Source organism: Equus quagga, unplaced genomic scaffold (genome assembly GCF_021613505.1).
Source record: "Equus quagga isolate Etosha38 unplaced genomic scaffold, UCLA_HA_Equagga_1.0 204604_RagTag, whole genome shotgun sequence".
Classification (NCBI taxonomy): domain Eukaryota; kingdom Metazoa; phylum Chordata; class Mammalia; order Perissodactyla; family Equidae; genus Equus; species Equus quagga.
This window is the reverse complement of record NW_025798716.1, coordinates 641-12,078: the sequence shown is the minus strand read 5'-3', so window position 1 is coordinate 12,078 and position 11,438 is coordinate 641. Positions and strand designations below refer to the sequence as shown.

General features: G+C 52.0%; 1 protein-coding gene across 1 annotated transcript; it reads right to left on the bottom strand.

Annotated features, from left to right (window-relative positions):
• Nucleotides 1–8,361: 8,361 nt before the first annotated feature.
• On the bottom strand, nucleotides 8,362–10,957 carry LOC124233538 (cationic amino acid transporter 4-like). The gene is made up of 4 exons (XM_046650683.1): nucleotides 9,976–10,957; nucleotides 8,918–9,510; nucleotides 8,567–8,675; nucleotides 8,362–8,465 (listed from the first exon to the last, which is right to left on the bottom strand). The coding sequence occupies exons 1-4, from the start codon at nucleotides 10,955–10,957 to the stop codon at nucleotides 8,362–8,364; spliced, it is 1,788 nt and encodes a 595-aa protein (XP_046506639.1).
• Between the last annotated feature and the right edge of the window lie 481 nt (nucleotides 10,958–11,438).

The following is an 11,438-nucleotide window of genomic DNA, read 5'->3' as shown; positions in this document are numbered from 1 at the left end:
ATTGTGAGTCCTTTGCTTTTTGACCTCCCTCCATTTGTTCAAGTTCAGTGCCTCTTTTTGGGTTTGGGGGTGACCACCCAGGAGGTGACTGTCTCAGTCTGCTGTGGCTGCCATTGCCGCAGGAGGCGATTCCCTCAGCAGGGCTTTTTCTTTGGTTGGTGAGCACTCTCTCTGGATTGAGGGAGTTCTTTATTGTCATTCCTGTCTGTGCCCTTTTCTTTCACATGGGACTTTCATTTTCCAAAGTTTCCTGAGCAATTTCTCCCTCGGTAACTCCAGCTGGTTTTATGTTTAACAACTAAGTTCCCTTATCTTGTAAATTTCTATGTCAATCGACCAAAATTACTAAGGATAATTTAGAATTATGATGGCCAGGAAGGGAGTAGTCTAATGAGATAAGATCATTTCAAAGGTGCACTTAAAAGCAAAGGGTTCCAAATTCTAAAATAACTTCATTGAAAGTTTTATTGAAAAATTAAAGCTATACGAGGAACCTAAAAGAAAAGACTACATAACTGTAAACAGACGTCCACCGTGTTAGTGGCCCAACTGACATCCTCATGTCCACTCTCATAGGAGGGCCCCCAGATGGGCCCCTCCCGAGCTGATGAGACCCTGAGGTTTTCCTGGTAAACGGATACCCTATTCCCTTAAATAGCCTAGGGCAAACTAAAATTAGAATTAGGGGGTCATTTAATACTGCCAGAAATATTTCCTTTTTGTCCTGGCTGAACACTAACAAGATATTTAAAAGGATCTTTTTTTTAGTAGCTCTCTGGTCAAAAAGTGGGTAACTAAAAGCTGATATTCAGAGAACGATAGGGTTTTTAAAAATATGCTCTCTTGCCTAAGTTAAAATAAAAGTACGTACCCAGAGAGAAAGAAGCAAATTAGGGACAGTTGGACAGGTAAATCAACCTCTGTTGTGCTTTAAGTTACAACACTATTCCTGAGGCGTTGAGAGCAACTGTCCTTATCTCACAAATCTTTGCAAAAGTGAAAATGCAGCTCTAAAGGCAGTTCGCATTCCACCCACTCCCTTTCACCAATCCTAAAAGCTCCCTGATCAGACTCAAAGCCTGGGAACCTCTCCAGAAACTCCTATTTAGACCATCCTCAATTCCTAAGACTGAAGGAAAATTTTAAGTCACAATCGCCCTGAAACTCCAGGGAAAAAATTTCCATTTTTTCTCTCTTTTGAAGTTGTACGTTTTCCCATATCTTTAGAGTGTAAGCACCCCAGGAGATAACAGCCCGCAGTCACCTGAGACTAAACCTGCCTCCTCAATCAGTAAAGCCTGAGGCTAAAGAAAGAGGGAAGAACATTTCCTCTTAAATTCAGGCTGCTAGAGAGGCTTTCTCCCCTAAATCTAATTCAGAGCCTCCTTATCTCCAGCAAAGATAAATCTTCAAAGTCTTCTCCACAAATACTAACAACAACAAAAACTTTTAAGCAGGCAACCTTAACTTGTTCCGTCTGCTAGAGACACAGTTATTTGTTACAGTTATTTGTCAGCTAGTGAGTTTTGTGTTCTACCTGATTCATGGCTGAGATTTTGAAAATAAAAGCTGTCAGATCTCTATGCTGGTATATGTATACACATACCATACATACACATACATATACACACATTATATATGTGTGATATTGTTCTACCTCCAGATAGTATTAACAAATTGATTTCTAAAAAGAGTTCTATTTAATGAACTTAAAGCAAGAGCTTATATAAATTATTTCTAAATACAGTAAAAGCTAACCCATATATATTTCAAGTTAACATGATAGAAAACAATGTTTGGCCAATAAAAGCTCACTTACATTTGTTAGTTTAATTAAAATAGGCATGTCTTCAGAGTTATCGGCACTGGATATAACGGAAACATACAACTTAAATTCTACCTGGGTTATTAATCAAATAAGCTCATGTCATCACTGTTATAAAACTTATCAGCAAGAAAACGTTAACTTAAACTGAGAGTTAACTGCTTTAATGTCTCATGAAATTTTCATGAATAATCTAAGTATGATTATTAAGAAGAAATGAAGTACATAGTGAAAAATGGAATTTTAAGGGCAACAATTATGTTTTATGGCATGTGTACTTTAGAATAACTTCTACAAATCTTTTGGTAACTTGAAACCTCAGAGTTTTGCTAAATGAAAGTTAATGATGGAGAATCCATTGAATATCTAGATAAGATAAAACAGGAAAAAGTTAATTACTGAACAGGGGTTTATCTACTTTTGGCTTCTTATTACAGAAAAACTAAAAGATGTTTGCATCTATTAGTAAAACACGTCTTGTGCCACGTTAAAAAATTTATGTAGTGAGAAAATGTATGTTTTCAGTAAAAGAAGGTATAGGAATGGAGCTATTTTTATTAAAGGAAATTTGTCCTAAAGTAAAACTGGTTATGGGAAAGAAGAAAAGACAAATTCTGAATGTAAAAAAGAAAGTTTCTGAAAGAGGAACCCTGAGAAAAGATTTCTGTGAGATCGAGCTGGCTAAGATCGGAACGAATTTAATACAGTAAATGAGTTTTAATATCAAAAATAAGCTGGTTCAAAATTAGAATTTGGTTTTCTCTGTTTTTGTTATAAGGGCAAGGTTTCTTGGGTTTTTAATCTACTCTTGATAAAGAGATTATGAAAAGTTTTTCTGTACTTTTGAGTAACCTGCCTAAAATCAGGATGTTTTATCGAAATAATTTCTTGCACTTCATTTTAAATGCTGAGTCTTTCCTATTACAAAAAGCTAAAGTTTTGCAGCTATGTAAACTTCTGTATTTGTCTTTGAAGCATTTTTGTCTCCTTGGTTAAAAGGTAATTAAATATTAAGTTTCATAGAGATCTGTGATCCTATTTAGGCAAGTATTTTAAGATCTTATTTTGGACAAAACTTTCCCAAACCAGATTCTAAATGAAGTCTTTTTTGACCTCTAGATAACATTGGTATTTTTCAGAGGATCCTTGAAACATGTCAAAAGATTGGTTTTCTCTCCTTTTAAAAAGAAAGATATTAAACTAATTAGGCTTATCTGATATGTTAGATGACATGGGAAACATTGTCAAATAAGCAATTAAACCTTCTTTATGTTATGTCTCTACAAGTCTATGTTATAAGAGTTCCAGAAATTATGTGAAATTCCTGGGAGTCCAACATGTCCTGGGATGAAATGTTGTCTGTCATCAAAATTGAGGCTCACACTAAACATCAGGAGAGCTCCTCAGCTGACTTTCATGCAAAGGCAGCAACCACGGAATCTGTAAAGATTGGCACATGTGGATGAAGCCCATTCTGCCTCTGCAAAGAATAGTCCTGCACTGCCAGACTTTTGCCGTCCTGATGTCCTTTAACAAGGCAACAGTCTGCTCCTGGAGCAGAGAAATGAAGGCAGGTAAACAATGGCTGTAAATTCAACAGTCAGGGCTAGGAAAACCCCAGACAGCCACTGGGCTCTCCCTGGCTTCTGGCAAATCCCATTTTTCGGTTTTTACCTCCCTTCACCTACTATGAGAAAGTCTATTTCTGCCCCCAGAAGCCTCACAACTCCTCCCTCCGGGTCCTTTGAGCACCTGCAGCTGGACTTCATTCAACTGCCACCTCATATGGCTCATCAATATGTTCTTGGTGTTGTATGCATTTTCCAGATGAGTTAGAGCCCTTGAGCCCCATCGGAAGGGACCTTACCAAGTGCTCATGACCACTGACACTGCTACAGAACTAGAAGACACTGCATTCTATGTGCCCCTTTTGGGTAAACCTTTGTGTGTGGTTACTGTGGGGAAGCATAGGCTTATGAATGTCTAGACAGCTAGAATATGGCGGGACAATGCCTTTTAGGATAGCATAGTATTCCATTTCAAGTTCTTGTTAAAGAAACCTACCCACAATGTCATAGGTCTCGGTCAGACTTGGAGATGCGTTTTTACACCCCACCTACTCTCCATTGATTACTGACCCCTCAGCTTGCCACTGTCCCCTCCTGGCTGATTCCCAGAACTCTGTGACCATGTGTAGGCATTAATGTCCCTATTTTATAGCAGAACAAGATGGAAAGGGACTACCCTTTGGTCCCTGGCCAGTATGTGGGGTCCCACTTTCCTACAGCCCCTCTGATGAGGGTCCCGCCCTTTGTCTGCCACGCCCAGCACCTCCACCCTGGCGTGAACTCACCCTCCCAGAGTCCCTCTACCTTCCCTATTCTGTCGTCAGAGTTGGACAAGAGGAGTCACTTCTGCCCCAACCAGGGACAGAGCTATCAGGAGGAGAGGAGTCTCACTCTGCCTTGGGGTACAACACTGCACCCATATCTGGCTGGGGGGCTGCTCACCCTCCCCACTCTGACCACCTCCTTTTATTTGCACCCTCCAGCTTTCCCATGAACCTCAAACTCAGGGAACTCTGGGGGCTAAGCAGGGGAGGGGCATGTCCCTGTAGCCTGCAGGGCTGGGTGACAAAGGGGAGACACCTCCTGGGCCTGGACAGCTCTGCTCTCTCACCACCTCAGCACTCTCCATCCCACTAGGGACCTGTTGGGCTGACGAGGACTCAAGGGGAGACGGGGATGTACAGCCACAGTAACTGTGGGCCCTGTCTTCCGGCACCTCCAGTGGGATGGGGTTTCACGGGACCGTGCTGGGACCTTGGGTGGCTCCAGTGTCTGGTGGTGCTTCTGCATCTCTTTCTGCCAACAGCCCCCTGCCACTCCCTTCCCAGGCCCTGTGGAGATTGGAGGGCTTGGAGTTTCTCCTGTGTTTTCAAGGCATAAACATGGGCCAGTGTCTGGTGTTCAATGGGACCCACAGAACCTGTGAGATCTGGGGCTGGTGCCCCGTGGAGAGCAAGACTGTGCCCTTGTAAGTGTCCCTGACACCAGGCAGGTTCCCAGGACCAGCAGAGCCTGCCCCTTACCTCCCCCCACCTGCAGGAAGGCCCTGCTGGTCCAGGCTGACAACTTCACGCTGTTCATCAAAAACCCTGTCACCTTCAGCAAGTTCGACTTCTCCAGGTAAGCATGGTGGATCCTGGCTGGCCCCAGATCCTTTTCCTTCCCCACCTGGCCCAACCTTCTGGCCCCACCCCCTCTCAGGTAGAATGCCTTGGAGACCTGGATGCCACCTATTTCAAGTGCTGCCACTATGACCCATGCTTCAGCCCCTCCTGTCTTGTGTTTCACATTGAGGACCTTGTGGCTGAAGCTGGAGGGGTCTTTGAGGACCTGGCATTGCTGGTGGGTCTCTGGGAGGCAGAGTTTTAGGAGGGCTTGGGGAGAGAGAGGGTCCCAGTCCCTCGTGCTGGTGGAGCAGTGATGCACTGTGTGCAGGGCAGTGCTGTGAGCATCCCCGGCCTCTGGGATTGTGACCTGGACACCAGGGGCTCTGACTGCCAGCCCCATGACTCCTTCCAGCTTCAGGAGAGGAGCTACAACTTCAGGTGCAGCCCCACTGCCCACCTGCTGCTCCTCAGCCAAGTCCTCCCCCACCTGTCCGCCTGTGGTGTCTGGGACAGACTACACCCTGGCCCGTCCCTCTGGACAGTCTGCTGGGTGTGTGAGGGGGGCCCCAGGGCAGGAGGGGTGCTCTCAGCTCCAGGTCCCCCAGCACAGGCTCCATCCAGCCTCCTCCCTGAGCCCTTTGGCCTCCACCCCACCTGTCCCCACACCCCTGCTGCAGCTGGACCCCTCACCCCCAGCCCCTCCCTCCACTCCACCCTGCCTCCAACATCTCCCTCCACCCCACAGGGGCTTTATTTTTCACTTTTCTCTTAAGGTTTTATCCAAAAAATTGCTAAAGTTTCTAGAAAGCTTCAAAGATTGGTATCAAGAAAACCCATATAGCATTCATGGGGGATCACCAGGGTTTTTGTTTGTTTGTCTTTGTTTTTTACCATTTTGCCCCGTTTGCTTACTCTCTCCTTCTTAGAGGGAGCCGGGTATATTTAGATGTCACAAGAAACAGTTGGAAAGTAAGTAGCAGATATCCAGACACTCACCCCTCTTGATGATGTCCTGAGAATGAGGACCTTCCCCAGGTGACCACTGTCCTCTTGTCACACTCAGGAAATTTAACATTGGCAGATAAATCTAATATTTAAATTTCCCAGCTGTGCCAATAATAGTCCTAAATTTTTTTATTTTCTGACCCAGAATGCACTCAAGGATCTTGCGTTGCATGTATTGTCATATCTTTGAGTCTCCTAAGCAGATGTGCACACAGCCGCCTTCACAACCATGTGCGGCTGGACCCCACCCACGCCTTGCCCCCGTCACTTCTGTGCTCTCCCCATCCTACATCTCTGCCTCGAACTCCATCCTGACGCCTGGAAAACCAGCCTGACAGTCTTCTGGCAGGAAGCCCCCTGGTTCCTGGGGGGAGTGAGTGCCCCTCTCTGGACCCCACAGTCCAAGCCTGCTCCCACTCCCCCCAACCCCACTGCCAGCGTCTGTTTAGGGACCCTTCTGTCCCCATCCCCTCAGCAGGCAGGGAGCTTCTGAGAGGCAGGTCCCAGCTTGCTTGTCCCCTGTGTCCTCAGCAAGGACACAGGGCTGAGACCCAGGACTCAGGCTGGGGGTGGATGGAGTCAATGGATGAGTAAGATGAGGCCTGTGAGGGCCGGGCCACTCCAGGAGTGGGCAGAGCAGGCCAGTAGACTCTCCTGCCCCCAGGACAGCCACTCACTCGGGGAGGCCTCTGGCGTGGAGGCCCAGAGCCTGCCTAAGCTAATGGGGCTTGAGCCCTGCCTGCTGGAGAATTTCTCTGTGCCCCTAGGCCCCTGGCCGGGGGAGTGGCGGGTGAAGCGGGAGTGGGTGGGAGCTGCAGGAGCCAAGCAATCTCTTGGTCCCAGGGCACTTTCATGGATTTGGGGGTACCCACCCTAGGGAGACAAGCAGTTGCTTTCTCATGGGTCCCTGGTACCAGGGGCATGCTGGAAGCTTGTTGGTAGAGCATCATTGGCCAGGTTGGGGAGGGCCAAGGCTGGGGCTCAGGCTGGGCAGCATCTGGAATCATCTGGCACCTGGAGCTCCAGCCAAGCCTTGGGGTCCCTGCTGCCTCTCAATCCCCAAAGCAGTGTCCATGGGAGGCGAGTACAGATGGGCCGGGGTGAGAGATCACGGTGCTGTGGCCTCGTTATTGGAGTGGGGTCACGTGTGCCTGGTTGTCCTTGGGGCCCAGAGGAAGCTGATGTGGAGAGTCAAGGAGTAAAGCTGCCACAGCCAGCGGCTTCTGTGTGGTCCTCACAGGCGGGAACGGCGAGGTGGAGGCGTCTATGGTAGACATAGCATGGCCTTGGAGAGACCAGTGGGGGTGCAGGGTTGGCCTGGGGACCCCTAAAGATGGGGCCCTACAGCCACCAGGTGGGGCCCAGGAGCTCATGCACCCACCTGTATGCATGTCCCATCCCTAGCCTTTATCCCAAAGCTTGAGGGAGTGGCAGGGAGAGACGCAGCTGGAGCTGGGGGCCCTGAGCTTGGAAACAGCTGTTGCCTCAGTCTGCACATGGGTGTGCGCCCCCAGGGGAGCTGTGTGTGGGCCTGTGCCTGAGAGATGCGTGTACCCAGGCAGGTGGGCCTCCACATCCTGGGACAGGCCTCAGGCACATGCCCTACTCTGGGAGCCCTGGGAAACTGAGGGAACCCCAGGACTCCACTGACCTTTCTAGGTACCCTCTTTGGGGTCCAGGTTCTCTCTGGATCCGCTCCCAAGGCGACATGTGGGAAACCTGTCGGAGGGAGCCTGGGCCCACACTGTCAGGGACCCCTCTGTGCCTGATGTGTGTAGCTCCCCTCTGAGCTGGCCAGAGGGCACTGGCCCGAGGGTAAGGCCTCAGGAACCAGGCTTGGCCATGTCCCTGACTCAGGGCTGTCCCAGGGCTGATGCCTTCCCCTTACAGATCTTGGCACCTCAGCTGTGGATTGGGGACAATCTGGTTCCTGGGGGCAGGTGAGGACTCAGTGCCACAAAGAACACCACAATGGACACGGCAGCAGGCCACACGGCTGGCCGAGCGGTTATTATTGTGGATCCCTGGGGCTGCGACCCTCTTCCCTGTCTGCCCTACTTCCACCTGCCCAGGTAGCTGGAGTTGGTCATAAACTGGAGGGCGCTAGCCAGAGTCCACCACACCAACGCTGATCATGGCCCACTTGGCATCTGTGCTAAGGTCCTCAGGTCCTGAGGACCACCTGGCCTGAGCAGGCCTATAACCTGTGCTCCTCAGAATAGAAGGGTTGCCAGCCCCTCTGGCCTGCTGAGGAGGTGGGGGAGGGCAGGCAGGCCCCCAGCAGTCCTCATAGCCTGGCAGGCTGCTCCATGTGGCCGGGCTCCTGGGCCAGGGCCTGGCTGAGGGGCTGCAGGGCCTACACCATCTCCTCCAGGCCACCACATGTGGCAGTCAACCCTGGCAGCTGCCGCTGGTTCTCCTTGCTGTGCCAGATGCCATAGCCAAAATACACCACGAGTCCTGTAAGGATGGCACAAGCCTAAGGGGCAGGTCCCAGCCCAGCTTCCCTGCTTGCCCTCCTCCTGCAGCCCACCTGGGGTCCTGGCCTGGCCCCCACTCACCAATCAGCAGCCATATGGACAAGCTCAGCCAGTTCAGATAGCTCAGATGCAGCATGAGGAAGACGTTGAGGAGGATGCTCAGGGCTGGAGTCAGGGGCACCATGGGAACCTGAGGGGACAAGGGCAGGGATGGGCTGCTGGCCTGGGGCCTGATTTCTCGGGAGTTCACGGAGGCTTTCTGTGCCTCTGCAGGTTCCAGAGACAAGTGCCCACTTGCCATGCAGAAAGAGGGGGATGCGGTACTGGCCTTCCCCACCCCGTGAGCCCTGGTGTATCCTGCCACGGCATAGGAGGAAGGGGCGAAGGGAGCTGGCTGGGCTGAGAGTGAGGGGTGCTGGCTGGAGGAAGTACCTGAAAGGCATTCTCCCGGCGCTGTTGCTGGTGGGCCCCCAGGAAGCGGAGACTGAGCAGAAACATGACGGAGCTGAGCAGGAGCAGCAGGGTGTGGCCCCAGGGTGGGAGGTGCAGGGCCGAGCCCCCAAAGACCAGCATGCAGTCCAGAGTGATGGCTGAGGCCACCAGGACACCAAGTGCCCAAGCCACGGCAGCTCCAGGTCTGTACCCACCCGGGAAGGAGGGGTAGGGCCTCAGGGCTGGTCGCAGCTGCCTGGGCTCAGGGGCTGAGGCCTGCTCTGTGCCCACAGGACTGACTGAGCCCAGGGAATTGGATGGAAGGGACTTGTGGATGCGCAGCATGACAATGCTGGTGGCCACTATGGTGTGGTTCAGCAGTGCACTGATGGACATGAACTGGACCAATGCCTTGAAGTCCAGCAGCAGCGCCAGGAAAGCCATGAGGACCCCAAATACCATGATGCCCACAATGGGTACCAGTGTTTGAGGGTGCATGTAGGTAAACACCTGGAAGAAGAGCCCATCGGCGGCCATGGCATGGACCATGTGTGGCAGGAAAATCACGGTTCTGAGCAGGAAAGTGATTGTGGCTGTTGCAGAGGGTGGGAGACTGGTCAGCATGGTGGACAGGCCCACCAAGGGTTGCTGCTGGGGACCAGAGCTTGGGCGGCCCCTAGGGAACAGGAGCATGAATTTGGGCTCTCAGAGTGAGCCTGAGTGTATGTAAGGTACTGGATTGTTGCCCCTCACCACCTAGGAATGGGACAGCCCAGTTTAAGTGACAGACTCCCTGGAGAATTTGATGAGGGCTGAGTCCCTCCACCAGGCAAGGACCAGGCAGCTCATGCCCAGAACTGACATTCTGTGTACAATTGGGAGGGGCGGTGAGTAGGTCCCTCCCAACGAACCTGGGTGGAGAGTCTAATCATTATCACCTTCCTGGGCCCAGGATACAACTGGGAACACAGGCCCAGATGGAGCTGTGTTCCCAGGGAGGCTTAGGGCAGGGCCCCACCACCCTGTTGCCTCCCTCCTTGCCCAGAAGGGCCTCTTACCGCAGATAGCACCAGCTGCCACGATGAAGCCCGCCCAGCTGTAGCCCCGCTGGTTGAAGGCATCAGTGAGCGCCAAGTCAGGGTCCAGGCTGCGCCAGGGCACCATGAAGGTGAGTGCAGCAGAGACGAGGATGTTAGTACCAGCCGCCAGGCCAAGCGAGATGGCGATGGCCATAGGCACGGCTCGCTTTGGATTCTGGGCCTCCATGCTGGAGGCAGCAATGGCGCCAAAGCCCTGGAAGGCAAAGAAGCAAGTAGCGGCGCCGTCTATGATGCCGGAGAAGCCGAAGGGTGCAAAGCCGCCCTCCTCAGTGCTCCAGTTGTGCGGGCGGGCCAGGACAAACCCCAGGATGATGATGAAGAGGATGACAACCAGGTTGATGGCAGAGAACGTGCGGTTGAGCCAGGAGGAGACCCCAACTCCGTAAGAGACTAATGCGGAGGCCAAAAGTATGACTCCAGCAGCCAAGAAGTCTGGGTACTGGGCCAGGAACGGCACCTGCCAGATGCCCACATGGGCCATGGTGAAGCTGCGGATGCGGTGGCTGAAGATGGCATCCACATAGCTGCTCCATACCTGGGCCACAGCGGCACCACCAATGAGGTACCCCAGGATCGTGTTCCAGCCAACGAGGAAGGCCCACAGCTCACCCATGGACACATAGGTGAACAGGTAGGCAGAACCCCTACCGGGCACACGTACCCCAAACTCTGCATAGGATAGGACTCCCAGCAGGGAGGCCACAGCAGCCATGCTGAAAGACACAAGTACCGCAGGGCCAGCCATCTCTTTGGCCACAGTGCCCACAAGCACATAGAGGCCCACACTCCCCGTGGTACCCATGCCCAGCAGGATCAGGTCCAGCATGGTCAGGTGGTGCCTCAACGATCTCTTCGTGGTGGAGTCCTCCAGTGTCTTCAGCCGGTTCAGCTTCTGGCAGAAGTGTGACAGGCTGGTGGTGCTGGACAGTTCGTGGGCCATGGTGGGCAGCTGAGAGGAGCACCAAGCCAGCTGCCGGCACCTACGAGGGCCAGAGGGAGTGACAGGCTGCCCAGCTGGGTGCTGACCAGCCTTCAGTCCTTGCTCTGACCCTGCCCTAGGGACCCCATCCTGGAACCACTGCCTAGCTGGAGGACTGGATGAGGCAGAGTCAGGGTCTGCCAGCAGGGTGGGCAGGAGCTCACAGGGAAGCATGGGGATCCCTTTGGCCTGCTTTCCTGGCAAGGGAGGGAGCCCGGTGGAGGGGGACCCTGGGTGTGCCTGGGAGGGGCCTTGAAGGTGGGGAAGGGGCAGTCCCAGGGAACCCGGCTAGGAACCACTCCAGTGGTCTGGAATTGAGAGCAGGATGGAAACACAAGGTTTCCCATGAGCTGAGCCAGGCCTGTAATACCCAGAACAGGAGCGATTCTGTGGCCCTGGGCTATGCTGAAGCAGCCACCTGGCCTCAGAGAGCTGTGTTCAT